At 41.2% G+C, this 18,785-nt stretch overlaps 1 protein-coding gene across 3 annotated transcripts in view; it reads left to right on the top strand.

Annotated features, from left to right (window-relative positions):
* MAP3K15 (mitogen-activated protein kinase kinase kinase 15) overlaps positions 1-18,785 on the top strand; it is a 161,936-nt gene that overhangs the window by 117,031 nt on the left and 26,120 nt on the right. For all 3 annotated transcript variants that reach the window (XM_025276771.3, XM_025276772.3, XM_044937537.1), the window contains exons 12-16: positions 4,664-4,713; positions 6,777-6,872; positions 13,624-13,711; positions 15,768-15,901; positions 17,886-18,013. In XM_025276771.3, the coding sequence (XP_025132556.2) occupies positions 4,664-4,713; positions 6,777-6,872; positions 13,624-13,711; positions 15,768-15,901; positions 17,886-18,013 (496 nt within the window). The remainder of the gene's footprint in view (positions 1-4,663; positions 4,714-6,776; positions 6,873-13,623; positions 13,712-15,767; positions 15,902-17,885; positions 18,014-18,785) is intronic.

Here is an 18,785-nt window from a genome sequence, read left to right as displayed (position 1 = left end):
GTTGCATTCTTTTTAATGGCTGAGTCGTATTCCATTGTATATGTGTACTGCATCTTCTTTGTCCATTCCTCTGTTGATGAATATTTAGGTGGCTTCCATGTCCTAGATATGATAAACAGTGCTGCAGTGAACATTGAGGTGCATGTGTCTTTTTTTTTAATTAAAAAAATTTATTTATTTTGGCTGTACTGGGTCTTCATTGCTGCAGATGGGCTTTCTCTAGTTGCAGCAAGCAGGGGCTACTCTGTAGTTGTGGTCTGCGGGCTTCTCATTGCAGTGGCTTCTCTTGTGGAACACGGGCTCTAGGGCATGTGGGCTTCCGCAGTGGCGGCTTGCAGGCTCTGGAGCATGGGCTCAGTAGTTGTGGTGTGGCCCAGTTACCCCGGGGCATGCAGAATCCCCCTGTTTCATGGATCGAGTCCATGTCCCCTACATTGGCAGGCAGATGCTTAACCACTGGACCACCTGGGAAGTCTGCATGTATCTTTTTAAATTGTGTTTTCCAGATATATGCCCAGGAGTGGGACTGCTGGATCATATGGTAGCTTTAGTTTTAGTTTTTTTAGGAACCTCCATACTGTTCTCTGTAGTGGCTGTACCAAGTTACATTCCCACCAACACTGTAGCAAGGGCAAGGTTCCCTTTTCTCCACACCCTCTCCAGCATTTGTTGTTTGTAAACTTTTTGATGATGGCCATTCCAACAGGGTGTGGACACCTCATTATTTTGGCAAGTATTAATAGTTACAAAAAAAGCTGATCCTATTAAAGCGAGTCTTCATACTTAAGTGACTTAGCAGCAGCAGCAGCATACTTTTAGAGCAAAAAGGTTTTATTCTCGTGGAATTCTATAATGGTTGCAGGTCTTTCATGGAACTTTCCATCAGTACATATAACATCTCACTAGTTGTAAATGTTTTGCTTTGTTTGTGCATAGTCTGTAATAAGAAATGGAAAGAACTATATAAGCAGCAAATGCTAGTTTTCCTTGACTGATGAAATGTTTTGCACAGCGCTTGGTAGTTGTCAGAGCAAATGTCTGAGAGAAATATAAATTGCCTTTTTTCTTTGAGAGGAAGGCTTTGCTTTTGCTTTCATTTACATTTTTGAAATTCTGCAGATTGTAAAAGCAAGCAGATTAGCCCAGAGTGAAAGGAAACTTCTCTATATGGAGTTGCAGTTTTTCCCGGTGGGCTATGGGTGGTGGGAAGCGATTGCACAGAGGCACACGTTCACCTGCAGACAGCACCACTGTACCATGAGATGAAGCTCTGGTTCATCGGCCAAGGATTCAGAAACTTAGACTGGTGAATGTTTAACCACCAGCTCTCCAGGGGATGTGGGAGCAGAGGGCGATTTGTCATGTTTACTGAGCTCTGTGGTGCAAATACTCCCATCCTGGCCAGTTTCCAGCAACCATGGTCGAGTCACCACACACAGGGTTAGGAGGAGATGTGCAGGATTAGCCTCCCAAGCTGGCGTGAGCTGTTCCCAGCACAGTAATGCAGGGGGGCTGCACAGAGCTAGAACGAATGCAGTGTTTCTCCTTCGACTCCTCTTGGGCCCTGACAGATGCATTGTGGCCCCATCACTGTCCATATGGGTAGGGCTGCTTGTTTTGGAAAGCTCTTTGGGGGTGCCATTTATACTTATATTAGTGACTGGAACATCTTACACAAAAAGTCAATGCTTTTAAAAACAGCAACAAAGCCTATGCTTTTAACACAAAAAGCTCCCCTCCCCTCTGGGGGTAGGAGGGCAGAGGCTGAGTCAGCTCCTAGGGGATCCTGAAGGCACCCCCTCTCTGACTTCCCGGCCCATTTCTCCAGAGCCCACCCTGGTTCTGCCTCCAGTGCATGCTTATTGGGGGCTTCAGACACCACGGAAAGCTAAAATTGTGAGTCTACTTCCTCATCATCGTTTGGTGAAACATCCCCTCTCAGGAAGGGCTAAGATGCTGCCGAGCAGGAAGACAGTCTCAGCTATCCTGACTGACCCACCTGGACCCTGGGTCAGGAGCCACGCACCCAGAGTAGCCGTTGCTTTTGGGTCGACAGGAGTGACTGGGAACAGGGGTGTGAGGGGGGCTTCTGGGCTGCTGCTGAGGTTCTCTCTTGGTGTAGATTCTGGTTACAGTGGGTATTCATTTTGCAGAAATTTGTTGAGATGATCACTGTACCCTTTTCTGAATGTATGTTGTATTTCAGCTTAAGAGTTTAGTCATAATTTAAAAAACCCTCGTAGTGACCTTGTTGATATTCCCAGATCACTACTGGATCCTGTGACTTTCCAGATAAAGCTCAAACTTTTTTTTAAGTTTTTTTTTTTTTTTTTTTAAACGTGGACTATTTTTAAAGTCTTCATTGAGTTTGTTACAGTATCGCTTCTGTTTTATGTTTTGTTTTTTTGGCCCTGAGCCCTGTGGGATCTTAACTCCCTGATCAGGAATCAAACCCACACTCCCCTGCATTGGAAGGTGAAGTCTTAACTGCTGGACGGCTATGGAAGTCCCCCAAATTCAAACTCTTTTCCCAAGTGTCAAGCGCCTACATAACCCTGCCCCGCCTTGCTCCTCCTCCCCCTCCCCGACCCTCAGCCCAACCAGACATCCATCATTGCACGGGCCAAAGCTGGCCCTGTAGGGGTTCACATGTGCTCTTCTGTTATCTTTACCTCTTCCTGGAATTCATTCTTCCAATTACCCAAGTTCTAACTTCTGCAAAGGTGTGTCTAAGCACCCTTTCCCTTCTTGCACTCAATGTCTATTGGCTACCCAAATGTCTGTATCATGTACAAAGTACATCCTGTCTCATTTATCCACTTCCCAAAGTGTCTACCCAACTGCTGGCAAGCCTGTGCTTGACTTCTTTATTTTTATATCCATAGACCTACAAAGCAGGAACCCCCTCCAATGCCTCTTGATAAAAAGGGAAAGATGTGAGGTCTCTGTGTTTTATTTCTTAACCAGTAAATCTTCCTCCCATATTGAGAAGTTCCCTAAAGCTACTCAGAGTAAACCTCCCATCTGGGAGTACTTTGAAAACTTGCGTGGCTGAGCTTTCTATATACATGCAGCCTCTTGCCAGTGTATGTGGGTCAGACAAGGTTCTCCCGAATCTGCCAGGGTTCCTATTTCTGTACCTGAATCCAGAGCAGACTCCTATTCTCCACCACTACTCTCTTTCAGTGACTCAGAACACACCTCTTCTTTGAAATAATGTGCAGACTTTCTATACAGATAGCTCTGTGATTGGCTTTCGTGTTTTCATCCACGTTCACATCTCTCAGTGATTCTCACACAGAGTGGTGGCTCAAGTCCTAATGATGACTTCCAAAGGCCTGCGTGATCTCCCCAGCCTCCTCTCTCACTCCCCTCCAGTCTCGCTCCCCTCTGTGCTGGTCCCCAATAGGACAGCAGGGAACTTGTCCCCTGACTGCTCGTGGCTGGCTCTCCTGGGCCATATGCTCATTCGTTTGCCTCTCACTTCTCTGCGAGGCTTTGCTGGTCATTTAAGCCAGAGGTCCCCAACCTCTGGGATCTAATGCCTGATGATCTGAGGTGGAGCTGATGTAATAATAATAGAAATAAAGTGCACAATCAATGTAATGAGCTTGAATCATCCCCAAACCATCCCTCCCACCCCAGTCGTGGGGAAAAAAAATGTCTTCCATGAAATGGGTCCCTGGTGCCAAAAAGGTTGGGGACCACTGCTGTATGGCATTCCTCAGGCTAACCAAATATATTTTCTTAGTTAAAATGGCTCTCTGTTATATTGCTGTGGTAACCTGTGACTCTTCTAAATCTGAGAATTCAGACATTGTTTCTGAGGCTCAACTTTGTTTAAAGTTTAAGGGCAAGGGATGTTGGTGGAGGAAGAGGACAGAATTGTGTATTTATTTCTTAAGTGCTTCTTGTACAGATTGAAATCCCAGTTAGTCTTTGTATTAATCATGGCAGGTTAGATACTACCAAATATCCCCCAAATGGAAACTAGACCCCCAAATAGCAGTTTATTTATGATGATAAAAGTTTATCTATGCCTTGTGTCATGTCTGGGTTGGCAGGGCTCCCATTGCATCTGGTAGTGGATGGGGAAAGAGAATGGAGAGGAGAGGATTACTGTGGAGGTTTTATGGGCCAGGCCCACAGGTGGCACACTCTTGTTCACATCCCATTGGTCAGAATTCCATCATATGACCACGCCTAGCCACATAGGAAGCTGGGAAATGTAGTCTAGCCAGGTACGGGGTGGAGGGTGGGGAAGAGAGATTGATGAATACTGTCTGGTGTCTGCCACATTCTTGCCTCTCCAAACATCTTTGTCAGTCATTCAACTTGGGTGGGCTGTTCCCAAACTTCTCTTAGAGTTTTCCTGGTGTGTTGACAGAAAATGAAAGGCCACTCACTGTGTATGTACCGTGTGCCTATTGTTTCTGTTTCAAATTTAGATTGTTAGTTCTGAACTGGATTAGAGATACAAATGAATTTTTTACAATATAGAAAATGTTTCTGGTGTTCCAAGGTATGCAAACTACTTTGCTTTAAGTGCTAAATTCCACTGAAAGTAAAAAATAGCAGAAGTAATTCACCATACAATGAGACCAAAAATGATTCTTTACATGGAAAAGATCAAAATACTGACTTTTGTCCTTGAATCTTGCAGAAACAAATTCATGAATGGAATTTTACAGCCTCTTCCATTAGAGGAATAAGGTAAGAGCATAAGAGAAATGTAATTATTGTTTTAATACAAATAATGATTTTATCACCTTAATGTTTCTGTTTAGTTATAATATGTGATGTTCTCATTTTCAACAGAATCCAAAACAGACTTTTCTCATGTGTGGCCCTGCCCAAACTTGTTTATAATGTGTTGCTAGTAATGGCTTCTTGGCTTGTTATAGCAGAGCAGCTGCTTTTGTATCAAAACTCTGGTGTCTCAAACTTATTTTAAAAATGAAGTTATGCGTGTAGAGAGAGAAAGTGTTTCTTCTTTAAACCAATGATGTTAAAGTGCTCAGAGACCCCCAGAACTGCAGCTGGGAGTTACATGGTAACTTGGCTTTCCTGGGGAGAGTAATGGAGCCAAGGGCATTGCTATTAGCAGGTGGGTAGGGCGATGTATTCCCAGGAGAGGTCTGCCACTTGCTATTTGGTTCAGGAGTGGTGACCATTTGGGTCTGAACTGTGTTGCTGCACTCTGAGTCTGACCCTGCCAACACGCAGGGTGGGAGCAACTCTGGAGTAGATGTGGGTTCTAATCCCTCTTTTGCTGTTTGACCTTGAGAAAATCACTTAACCTCTCTGGGTTTCAGTACCTTCATAGTTTCTCTGATTCTGAGACCACAGGCCACTTAATGAATCCCTGTTACCTCTATATGTAGCATGATCCTTTCCTAGACATTGTTGTTGTTTAGTCTCCAAGTTGTGTCCCACTCTTTTGCAACCCCATGGACTGTAGCCCATCAGGCTCCTCTGTTGGTGGGGTTTCCCGGGCAAGAATACTGGAGTGAGTTGCCATTTTCTTTTCCAGGGGATCTTCCTGACTCAGGGGTCAAACCTGCATCTCCTTCATTGGCAGGCAGGTTCTTTGGAGTAGTATTTATCTCACTTTTAAAGGGAGGGAAATCATTTAAGAACAGAGTCATGTGTTTGAATGATACTGCTCAGAAAATTTAAGATAATTCAAAATGTGTTGAACATTCTCAAAAATGTACTACTCAGAAACTAAGTTGTATGTTAACATACAGTCAAGAACCTTCTGTTTGTACCATCTCATAGAGATGCCTTTTTCTGCCATTTCAGCCATCAACAGGGATGTGCAAAGGGCCTGGGGTGAACCAAACCCTGGAACCAATGTGATATGAAGAGCATGTGTTGAGCATTCCCAGTGCTATCCAAACAACTGTGGTAGTTCCTTTAAAGACTGGTTTTCAAAAGTTACTCATGTGTAACCTAGTTGTAATTCACTTTGAATCACCCTGTACTATTAATTGTGTCTACTTCTTGTCATGTAATCCATAACATGTAAGGGATGGTCAAAGAAGCTATGACTTTAGGAAGAGATGACTTAAAAAGAGCAAGATAAAGTGGCCTCATTTATTCAAAGGGCTAACCATAGAAGGGAATCTAGCCTTTTGCACAATCTTTGGCACAGTGCAGGTAAAGAACTTTCTAGCTATGAAACACATCAGGAGATGGACTATAATAATTTTCTGTCACTGGAGATTCTAGGCACAGTGAACTTTGCCTGTTTGAGAAGCTGTAGAGTCAGATCCAGGCCTTTGGTGTGGATGGACCAGATATCATTTAAAGGCCTTTCTTGAGCTAAGTGGCCATGTTTATTTCCATTTGCTTTATGTGACCACAGATGCTGTGTCATTTTTCAAGTCCAGAAATTTCTTTGATACCATAATAAATTATTTAACAGGTACCTTTTTTATGACCTTATAAACTCTTGAAGATAGAGACCGTATTTTATTCTGCTTCTTGCTTCCCATATGCTTTGCTTAGCACTGAATATATAGTAAGTTCTTAAAGCATAATAAAGTCTGTCAATGAATACACACTCAAACATAAGCAAGATTAAATGCCCCTCTGATTTAAATTTCATGGAGAAATTGGAGTCATTTTGGTGTGGGGGAGATTTGTTAAAACTGTAATGAAACTTTCAGATTTGTAAACTGGAAGAAAAGCTGTTACTAGATTTTTCTCCAACAATTTAAATTGATATAAAACTATATAAATAAGCATTCTTGTGTTTTGAAACTTTATAGCATATCCAAGTTCGACGAACGGTGTTGTTTTCTTTACGTCCATGATAATTCTGATGACTTTCAAATCTACTTTTCCACTGAAAACCAGTGCAGTAGGTAAGTTATAATGTGATTCAGATATTTTCAGTCTGATAATGGTGGGTCACTTTTAAAGGGTCTCTGTTGTGAAAAGTATTTGCTATACTGCCTTCCCTGAAGTTTTACCTTATGGGAAATAATTTTTACAGTTTTATTGAGATGTAATTCACCTAGCATGCAATTTTCTCATTTTAAATTGTACAATTTCGTCTTTTTTTTTAGTATGTTCACAGTTTTGCAGCCATCACCATAGTCTAATTTTAGAATATTTTCATCACCCCTAGAAGAAACCTAGTATCCATTAACAGTCTCTGCCCATTTTCTCTCAACTTAAACCTCCAATCTCAGTCCTGTACAGACACTGAATCTACTTTCTGTCTTTATGAATTTGCCTATTCTTGATGTTTCATATATATATACACACACACAGACACACACACACACACATATATATATATAATCATACAATACATGAGCTCTTGTGACTAGCATCCTCCTTTTGACATGAAGTTTTCAAGTATCATCCATGTTGTAACATGATTCAGAATTTCATTCCTTTTTTTGGCTGAATAATATTCCATTGTCTGGATATATTTGATTTGTCTGTTCATCACTTGAAAGGCATTTGGGTTATTTTCACATTTTGGCTATTGCGAATAATGCTGCCATGAATATTCACATGCAGGTTTTCATGTGAACTTAATGTTTTAATTTCTCTTGGAGTCAAATTACTGGGTCTTACAGTAATTCTGTATTTAACTTTGAGGAACAGCCAGACTAGCCAGACTGTTTTCCCAGTTGACATTCCCATCAGCAGCATATGGGGGTTCCAATTTCGCCACATCCTCCCAATACTTGTTATTGTCTGTCCTTTTTATTGTAGCCATCATACTGAGTGCTAGGTAGAATCCAATTGTGGTTTTGTTTTGCATTTCCCTAACGACTAATAACTTTTCTTCCAAGGAGTAAGTGTCTTTTAATTTCATGGCTACAGCACCATCTGCAGTGATTTTGGAGCCCCCAAAAATTAAGTCTGTCACTGTTTCCACATATTAAAAAGCAGAGACATTACTTTGCCAACAAAGGTCCATCTAGTCAAGGCTATGGTTTTTCCAGTAATCATGTATGGATGTGAGAGTTGGACTATAAAGAAAGCTGAGTGGCAAAGAATTGATGCTTTTGAACTGTGGTGTTGGAGAAGACTCTTGAGAGTCCCTTGGACTGCAAGGAGATCCAACCAGTGCATCCTAAAGTAGATCAGTCCTGAATATTCATTGGAAGGACTGATGTTGAAGCTGAAGCTCCAATACTTTGGCCACCTGAGGCAAAGAGCTGACTCATTGGAAAAGACCCTGATGCTGGGAAAGATTGAAGGCTGGAGGAGAAGGGGACGACAGAGGATGAGATGGTTGGATGGCATCACTGACTCAATGGACATGAGTTCGAGTAAACTCCAGGAGTTGGTAATGGACAGGGAGGCCTGGTGTGCTGCAGTCCATGAGGTCGCAAAGAGTCGGACACAACTGAGTGACTGAACTGAACAACTGATAATACTGAGCATCTTTTCAGGGTCTTATTAGCCATTTATGTATCTTCTTTGGAGAACTACCTACTCAAATTCTTTGCCGAATTAAAACAATTTTTTAACTTTTTATTTTGGAACATATTCAGACCTATAAGAATGGTTCAAAAAATAGTACAAAGAATTTCCGTGTTTCACTAAGAACGTCTCAGTGTTAACCATTTGTGACCACATTTGTTTTACGTTCTCTCTGTAGACAGATGACTAACTTGTTCTGAACTGTTAAAGAGTAAGTTGTAGACATGATGATCGATTACCTGTCAGTACTTGACTGCATGTTTCCCTAAACACAAGAACATTTGCTTATGTAATCACAGTACAGTTATCAGAACAGGAAATAGAGATTGATGTGGCACTGTCATTTACAAACCTTATCCAAATTTTATATATTGTCCCACTGATGTCCTTTATAGTAAAACAAAAAATATTTTTTCTCTGGCTCATGATCTGATCCAGGATCACATGGTAACATTTAGCTGTCACGTCTGCATAGTCCCATTCAAAGAATACAGACAGTTTATCTTATACGATCCTTCAGTTAGGGTTAGTTTGCTGTTCCCCCATGAATACGTTAATGTTTTGCATTTGGGGTGGGAATACCATGGATGTGATGCCGTATCCTACTCACTATATCACACTGGGAGACATCCGATATCTTTGTCTCATTACTGGTGACATTAAGTTGGCTCACCTAGCGAAAGTTTGACAAGTTTCTCTGAACTTTGCCCATTTTTAATTGGGTGGTTGGTATTTTTGTTAATGAGTTTTAAGAGTTCCTTTTACATTCTGAATACAAGGCCCTTATCAGATGTATGAATTGTCAGTGCTTCCTCCCATTCTGTGGGTTGTCTTTTTCTGCTGATGGTGTCATTTGCAGCATGAAAGTTTTAAATTTTGTGGCAGTCCAATCTATTTTTTCTTTTGTCATTTGTGCTTTTGATGTCATATCTAAGAGGGCTTTGCCTAACCCAAGATTTTCTCTGGTGTTTGTTTTCTTCGAAGGGTTTTATAATTTTAGCTCTAATATTTAGGTCTCTGATCCATTTTGAGGTTTCTTTTTATATGGTATGAGGTGAGGGGACAACTTCAATGTTCTACACGTGGATATGTGGTTATTTCAATACTGTGTCTTCTTCCATTGAATGGTGTTGGCACTTTTTAAAAAAATTAGTTGACCATAAATGTAAACATTTATTTCTGGACTTTCACTTCTGTTCCATTGATTTGTATGTCTATCCTTATGATGCTCTCACATTTTCTTGATTATTATAGTATTGTAATAAGTTGTAAAATCAGAAAATGTGAGTCCTCCAATTTGGTTCTCTTTCTCATAGTCATATTAACTGTTGCCAGTACTTCCATGTCTGTATGAATCTTAGAATCAACTTGTTAATTTTTTCAGGAAAGGTCGTTGGGGTTTTGGCAGGTATTATCCTTGAGAAACCTGTATGCAGGTCAGGAAGCAACAGTTAGAACTGGACATGGAACAACAGACTGGTTCCAAATAGGAAAAGGAGTACATCAAGGCTGTATATTGTCACCCTGCTTATTTAACTTATATGCAGAATACATCATGAGAAACGCTGGGCTGGAAGAAGCACAAGCTGGAATCAAGATTGCCGGGAGAAATATCAATAACGTCAGATATGCAGATGACACCACCCTTATGGAAGAAAGTGAAGAGGAACTAAAAAGCCTCTTGATGAAAGTGAAGGAGTAGAGTGAAAAAGTTGGCTTTAAGTTCAACATTCAGAGAATGAAGATCATGGCATCTGGTCCCATCACTTCATGGGAAATAGATGGGGAAACAGTGGAAACAGTGGCTGACTTTATTTTTTGGGGCTCCAAAATCACTGAAGATGGTGATTGCAGCCATGAAATTAAAAGATGCTTACTCCTTGGAAGGAAAGTTATGACCAACCTAGATAGCATATTCAAAAGCAGAGACATTGTTTTGCCAACAAAGGTCCGTCTAGTCAAGGCTATGGTTTTTCCAGTGGTCGTGTATGGATGTGAGAATTGGACTGTGAAGAAAGCTGAGCACCGAGGAATTGATGCTTTTGAACTGTGGTGTTGGAGAAGACTCTTGAGAGTCCCTTGGACTGCAAGGAGATCCAACCAGTCCATTCTAAAGGAGATCAGTCCTGGGTGTTCTTTGGAAGGAATGATGCTAAAGCTGAAACTCCAATACTCTGGCCACCTCATGCAGAGAGTTGACTCATTGGAAAAGACTCTGATGCTGGGAGGGATTGGGGGCAGGAGGAGAAGGGGACGACAGAGGATGAGATGGCTGGATGGCATCACCGACTCAATGGACATGAGTTAGAGTGAACTCTGGGAGCTGGTGATGGACAGGGAGGCCTGGCATGCTGCAGTTTATGGGGTCGCAAAGAGTCGGACACAACTGAGCGACTGAAATGAACTGAACTGAACCATGGATATGTAGATCAATTTGAGAGGCTTTGCCATCCTAACCATATTAAGACTTCCATCCATAGCATTTCTTTCTATTTGTTTAGGTTGTCTTTCTTTCAACAATTTTTGTTGTTTCAATCTATAAGTCTTATACTTTTTTGTTAAAAAATATATATATATATGTATGTATCTTCTTGTTTTTGATACTATTGTAAGTGGAGTTTTTCAAATTTCATTTTCAGATTGTTCGCTGGTGTGTAGAAATACGCTTGATTTTTTTATATTGATTTAGTGTCCTGCAAATTGGCACTCACTTATTAGTTCTAATAGTTTTTATTGAATTCCTTAGGATTTCCTGTATACACGATCATGTCATCTGCAGAGAGCGATAGGAGTTCTTCCTTTCCAGCCTGGATGCCTTTCTTTCTTTTTCTTGCCAAATTGTCCTGACTAGACTTTCTGGTATAATGTTGAGTAGAAGTGGTGAGAGAAGACATCCTTGACTTGTTCCTGAACTTAGGAGGAAAGCATCTAGTCTTTCACCATTAAGCATGATATTACTGGTACGTTTTTCATAGGTAACCTTTATCAGGTTGAGGAAGATTCCTTTATTCATAGTTTGTCTCTGAGAGCTTGCATCATGTAATTTGAGAACATTTTAATTCAATGTGTCTCAGATAGTCATCATCACAACATATTTAGAAATCAGACAAAATATCAATCAGCCCAGGGAACGCTTGGGTCACAATTCTCAACTTAGAGTTGGAAAATGCTGTCAAATGTCATGTAGAACATCCTTTTACTACAAAGTTTAGCTTTCTGACTCTCATTCTGTCCTCAGTGCCTTTTCTTGCCATGTGTTTAAATTAGTTTTTAATTGAGATGTCACGTACGTACAAGTGAAGTACATACAGTGTGGTAAGTGTATCAGGACCCCAGCAGGTGCTCCATGCCCCTTCCTAGGCATTAAACCCATTCCCAGTGGTAATTATTTTGATTTCTATCATCAATAGTTAGTTTTGCCTGTTCTTAAACTTCGAATAAATAGAACCATAAAGTAGGTACTCTTATTTCTCACTTCTTTCTCTATGATTTCAGCCATGTTGTAAGTATTAGTTCATCTTTTTTTCCACTTTGTAGTATTCCACTGTGGATATATGTGACAGTTTATCTGTTCTAGCAAACATTTGAATTATTTCCAGTTTTGAGCCATTATCATCAAAACTGCTGTGAACACCCTTGTGTGTGCCTTTCAGTGAACATATTCATTGATTTCTGTACAGTATGTACTTAGGAATGGAGTTATTGGATTATGGGGAGGTTTATATTCAGCTTTGGTAGATACTGCCAGTACTTTTCCAAAGTGGTCATATCAGTTTATACTGCCACCAGTTATGTATGAGGGTTCTAATTGTTCCATGTTCTCAACATTTGACCCTGTTTTTTCAATGTTATTGTGTTGAGTGCATGCCATATGTTTCCTAAGAAGCCTGACTTATCACGTTTCCCAGCTTTCAAAGTTTAGAAGAAGTGGAGATGGGATGTGTTAGAGAGAAGAGCATTTTAATGTTTTGTAGAAATTCCCTTAAAGTCTGCAATATTCTTCCCTGCTACCCTAAGAGAGAATATTGAATACAGACCTTCTGAGGCAAGTCATTTGTATGCAAAGAAACAACTGCACAAGTTTAGGGAATGGCTGATGTGGCTCAGCCAGCATTTGTGAGGAAGATCTATGGGTTAGAGTTGATATTAAGCTTAGTCTACATGAAGAGAACCATGAGGTTGTCTTATGCATTTCCTTCTCATCCTCCCCTTATGCAAGACCTTATTTGTCACTAAGGGCTAAAGTATTGGCAGCTTGGGAGGTGATGGCCCCACTATATCCTTCGTACTCAGTCACGCAGTTGTGTCACAATTCTTTTGTGACCCCACAGACTAAAGCCTACCAGATTCCTCTGTCCATGGATTTCCTAGGCAAGAATACTAGAGTGGGTTGCCATTTCCTTCTCCAGGGGACTTCCTGACCCAAGAATCAAACCCGTGTCTCCTGTTTAGCAGAAAGATTCTTTATCACTGAGCCACCTGGCAAGCCCACCACCCCCCCCCACCGGCAGTATCCTCAGCACTGATTAAATTACCCCTGAAACACTGGTCTCGGGGCCAGACTTGAAGAATAATATAACACAGGGATACCTTTGAGGAATTACCAGTTAATGAAATGATTTATTAACAAGTACTAGGGGAAACATTGAGGGCACAAGAAGAAAAGACTTACAGGGACAAGATAGAATTATGTGTTGGGTTGGCCAAAAAGTTTCTTCTAGTTTTTTTTCCCATAAGATGCTATGGAAAAGCCTGAACAAATTGTTTGGCCAACCCAATACCTATCTAATGGGCAGTTATGCACAAAAGAGACTAATTCTAAGCAGTCTGTCAATGGGACCCCCATAAAAGAAGTCTTAGTTCAATATTATAAGTGAAGCATTTCTCATCGAGTTCACTGAAGGATGGGTTGCCTTGTGAGGTAATGAGTTCTCTGACACTGGGGGTATTCAAGTATGAATGTGCCACCCAGTTGGTGGGGATGCATATCATATGGGTATTTAAACTAGATTAGATAGCCATGTCAGAAGAGTACCATATCAGTTCAAGGGGTGGAGTGATTGCTCTGTAACTTGTAGTTTATATTTAATCACAGTTTAATAAGGATAAGTTTTAGGTAAGGAATAGGAATGATCATAGTTAACAGCATCTTTGTGATTGGTGTTCTAGGTTTTGCTCTTTGGTCAAAGAGATGATAGCCAATGGAATGGGCAGCACAGTGGAGCTGGAGGGAGAGACTGATGGGGATACCTTAGAGGTGAGTCGCAGAAGACCTGGAACATGGAAAAAGTTATTTGTTGTGCTTTTGATACTTAAAGAAAATGTCCCATTTTTTTGTGTGAAAGTTCTTTGTGTGTATTTTTAAGTAATCATTTATGAACAAGCTAGCAACCACTATTCATGACTGTCAGAGATTAAATTTAACGCATCGCTATAGAAAAACCTCATTACTTTGGGACCGCATCAACCAGAATGTGTAAGAAAAATCTGACATGGACTAGCCTAAAATTCCCTTTGGTGTACACCTGACAGAAAAGCTTTTTTATGCTAATTAATAATATTTGTAAAACCACAAGAGCGATAGTTGGACAGCTAGTAGCAGACTTGTTCATTTATGTCTGAAATGACTTTAGTTATATCTACTGCATATATTAAATATAATGATATTAATGTTCAGAAATTAATGTTAATTTCTTAATATTTAGAAAATAATATTCAGAAAGGATCACAGTAAGCTTTTTTTGGACAGCATAGTGATGGTTCACAGATACAACACCACTACACATGTGTTTAAATCTTGCACAATTTGTCAGACTTACCACTAATTCAGGTCCATGTAATTTAGTGAATTTTAATTATACTTTCAAGTGAGCTGAAATTAGTTCTTTGAGGTTTCTTTCAGAAAATATCAAAGGGATTCATTTTCATAATTGAGTCAGGTACTCAAATTCTTAGCTTAGAATCAAAGTTAGTTGTAAAAACGAACTGAGTGATGCCCTTTGAAGGTAACAAATGTGGGGGCAGAGAAAGGTGGGAGATAAAAGCCTGTTATGAATGTCTGGTTGTCTGGCTGATGTCTGGTTAAATCAGACAGTGATGGGACCCGCTAGTAATCGTAATTGTCATGCACATCCCTAGACATGGATGGGAAGGGACACGTATGCATGTCCCGTGCACTTCTGTAAGGAGGCATGGTGGGGCGTAGAAAATAACAGAAAGAATGCCTGACTACTTCTGCTTTAAATAAATATTGCTCAGCCTTGAGTTCCATTTGTTTTTATCACTGAGAAGAACGAACTGGAATGAAGCTGTACAATTTTTTGTTACTTTATTTTTTAAGGCAATGGCACCCCACTCCAGTACTCTTGCCTGGAAAATCCCATGGACGGAGGAGCCTGGTAGGCTGCAGTCCATGTGGTCGCTGAGGGTCGGGGACATGACTGAGCGACTTCACTTTCACTTTTCACTTTCATGGAGAAGGAAATGGCAACCCACTCCAGTGTTCTTGCCTGGAGAATCCCAGGGGCAGGAGAGCCTGGTGGGCTGCTGTCTATGGGGTCACACAGAGTCGGACATGACTGAAGTGACTTAGCAGCAGCAGTTTTTTGGCCACACCACATGGCATGTGGGATCTTGGTTCCCCAACCAAGGATTGAATCCATGCCCCCACAGTAGAAGCATGGAGCCCTAACCACTGGACCACCAGGGAAGTCCCACAGGTTTTTGATGATAAGATTGGGGGAATAAAAGAGCAATACTAATGACAGATGGAATTTTGCAGTATGTGTTTAGTGCTAGATCTGTACCTCTAAAAGCAGGGGTGGGGCAGCATGTGTACTTTGTATGAAATCAGTTTTATTTGCCTTCAGTTCTTTTCTGGGCTATATAGTAAGTGGTTGCTTTCCTGACAAGTTGATAGAGATCATGCAGGAAGGCACCTGTTTGTGGTACTCAACATGCTTAGGAGCATTTTTATTTTGTTTGTCTTTTTTAAAAAAATTAATTTTTTCTTGGTATATAGCTGCTTAGAAGTATTTTTAAAATTGCAGCATTAAAGTGGGGAGAGATCTCCAACAGGTCAGCCCACCAAGTTACACATGAGCTATAGTTTTAAATTTCTTATATTTCATTTCATTAAACCATATTATGAATATATGAGTAACTGAAAACTCTACTCCTTGAAAGTAATTAATTAATGAAAAATACTTAAGAAATATAACCTGCCTGCTACTCAAATAATGTTATTTGTAAATTTTTTTAAAATTTCAGGACAATGTGTGGGCTTTTTTATCTCATTACTTTTTCTTCTATAGTATGAGTACGACCATGATGAGAAAGGTGAGCGAGTGGTACTTGGGAAGGGCACGTATGGAGTCGTGTACGCTGGCAGAGATCTGAGCAATCAAGTGCGAATAGCCATCAAAGAAATTCCAGAGAGAGACAGCAGGCAAGTCGGGGCGGGCCTTCTGCAGCTGCCACCCCCATACCCCAGGTCCCACGTGCCCCACTGATGGTGCACAGGAGGGAGGAAAGATGAAGGCTTTCTGTCATCAAAAATTGATAATTTTTTTTTCTCATAAGGGTGATCTGCTTTGTGCTCTGCATATTGTAAATAGATCAAGAAAATGGAACAACTTCATTTACAGGCATGTGGATTGCAGAGTCACATTTTAAAAGAAGACTGTAGTTTTTTTCCCACCCATCAGGTAGAAATGAACATTTTTACATTGATATTTGTTTGCCAGTATTTTAAAATGTGACTCAGTGCCTTAGTTCCCATTGTAACAATTTTAAATGGCTATGATATATTCAGATGTATCATTGCAGAAAATGTGGTAAAAAGAAATTTGGTTTTTTGCAATACAGACTTTTTTCTGTACCCTGCCTTTTAACTTCACTCATAGATTTTAGAGTATTTTTTTTTAACCACCAGTACTAGCAATTTATTTCTCATACATTTTTTAGAGTGTTAACTAAACGTTTATTCCATTTAAAGTTCATACGCCTCCTAATTCTAAACAAGAACGTGTTGACTGTCAAATGTTTTTGTAGAGAAGCAACATACACAGTAATGACCATGGTATAAGAAACAGTAGCTCCCTGCTCCACAGACATGCTCTGACCATGTCTGCAATGTTGCCTTCAGTGATGAACGCTGATGGATATGTGCAAGCATCCCTATATCCAGGGGCTCAGTAAATTATTCAGGATAGAGTAGAAGCGATTTCTAGCTGCTGTAGAACCCTTCACTGGGCTTCCCTGGTGGCTCAGTGGTAAAGAATCCACCTGCAATGCAGGAGACTCGGGTTCGATCCCTGGGTCAGGAAGATCCCCTGGAGGAGGAAATGGCAACCCACTCCAATATTCTTGCCTGGAGAATCCATGAACAGAGGAGCCTGGCGGGCTACAGTCCAAGGGGTCATAAAGAGTCAGACATGACTGAGCAACTAAATGACAACAAGACCCCTCATCATTTATTATTTTATTTATTCATGTGTTCATCCATTCATTTTTAATGGGATTGAGCATTATGATATTTGAATTATAAGGCAGGGTCTGAGATGAACTCATCCACCTTCTAAGGCTAAGAAGGTTAAATGACTTCTCCAAGGACATGAAGAAACAAGACTAGGATCCAGTGTCTTGAATTCCTCGTCCAGTATTCTGTCTCTTATTTTCACAACGGATGGGGTGTTGCAGTTGTTTTTTGGGAGAAGCTGCTGGCATGAACAAATTGTCTGCTGTGACTTGACTGTAAGATGTAGGGCACTGGGGGGCTCTTGGGACGAGGCAGACAGTTATAAAGATGTAGTCTGACCTGGGTTTGAAGGTCCTTGTGTGCCATGTTAAGCAGTGTGGTTTCTGTTGAATATTTGTTTGTTTGTCTGGCTGCATCGGATCTTCGTCGGGGCCTGTGGGGTCCAGTGCGCTGTGGCTATGGATGTGGCATGTGGGCTCCAGAGAGCACAGGTTCAACAGTTGCAGCCTGTGGGCCCAGTTGCCCCGCAGCATGCGGGATCCTAGTTTCCTGACCAGGGATCAAACCTGCGTCCCCTGCATGGGAAGGCAGATTCTCAACCACTGGACCATGAGGGAAGTCCCCAGCACTGAGGTCTTTATGTGGACTTTGTGAAGGGAAGTAATAAGATGAAGTGTGTGTTTTAGGAAGGAGGATTGTGGCAGCTGGAGGAGAACAGACCAAAGAGGCCAGAGACTGAGGCTGGGAGGGCCATTAGGTGACTATTGCTGGAGTAAGTCTGCAGAGTAAGACTAGAACACACGGGAAGCCGAGTAGTCTCCTGGGAGCCCGGGGAGAGAACATTCCCAGAAAGAAGGGATGGCCGGCAGCAGAGCAGGTACTGGCAGGACACGATGTGGACCCCAAGCCCCAGGGAGCTGGCAGGTGACACTGGCTTTGTTTTTGCTCCCAGGTACTCCCAGCCTCTGCACGAGGAGATCGCCCTGCACAAGTACCTCAAGCACCGCAACATTGTTCAATACCTAGGCTCCGTGTCCGAGGACGGCTACCTCAAGATATTTATGGAGCAGGTGCCTGGGGGTGAGTGCTTGCTGGTCTTCTGGTCTCACACCGTGAAAATCACTGACAAAAATACAACACGAAAAGCGTTATCCATCCTGCTATTAAAAACTGACAGATGTGTTAGGTGTGGGAGGGCTTTTGTTTCCCGGAGGAGTCAGATGCAGATGTTGCAATGTCACATAAACAGTCCAGCCCTGATCTGGTAGTTCAGTCATCAAATATTCACTGAGGATCTGCTGCATGCCAGCCGCTGGGCCAAGCACTAGAGACGTAGAGATGAATAAAGCATAGTCTCTGGCCTTGAGGCCTTCACAGTCTAGGAGTTGAAATATGCTTTGGAGGAGAGGGAACAGAGGCGTTTTTAATGACATTGCAAAATAACATGTTGACTGTAAAAGTGAACAGCAGTGCTTGATCCACAAAGTCCCTGAAAACTGGCAGTAGTATGCGGGGGTAGGAGTCCCACCCATCTGGAGCCCGCTGTCTAGTTTGAGTTGGTCCTTCCATCTGCAAGCTGTGTGACCTCAATTTTCTGTGAATAAATGAATTTTAAAATTAGAGTGTTAATAAGTACTATAATAATTGAAGTAGTAATAATTATGGGAGTCATGACACTATCTCAGTGGCTTGTCAGATTGGGTAAATGAGGTAATGGCTGTAAGGCTCTCAAAATGGTACCAGGCAGAGAACAAGAACTCAGTAAGTGCTCATTTTAAGAAAATAATGATAAAATTAATAATAATCTGAAAGCACATCTAAAAACCTTGAAATCTGTATTCCATCGTTCATT

The sequence above is a fragment of the Bubalus bubalis genome, chromosome X (genome assembly GCF_019923935.1).
Source record: "Bubalus bubalis isolate 160015118507 breed Murrah chromosome X, NDDB_SH_1, whole genome shotgun sequence".
NCBI classification, from domain to species: Eukaryota; Metazoa; Chordata; class Mammalia; order Artiodactyla; family Bovidae; genus Bubalus; species Bubalus bubalis.
This window is presented reverse-complemented; position numbering and strand designations above follow the sequence as displayed.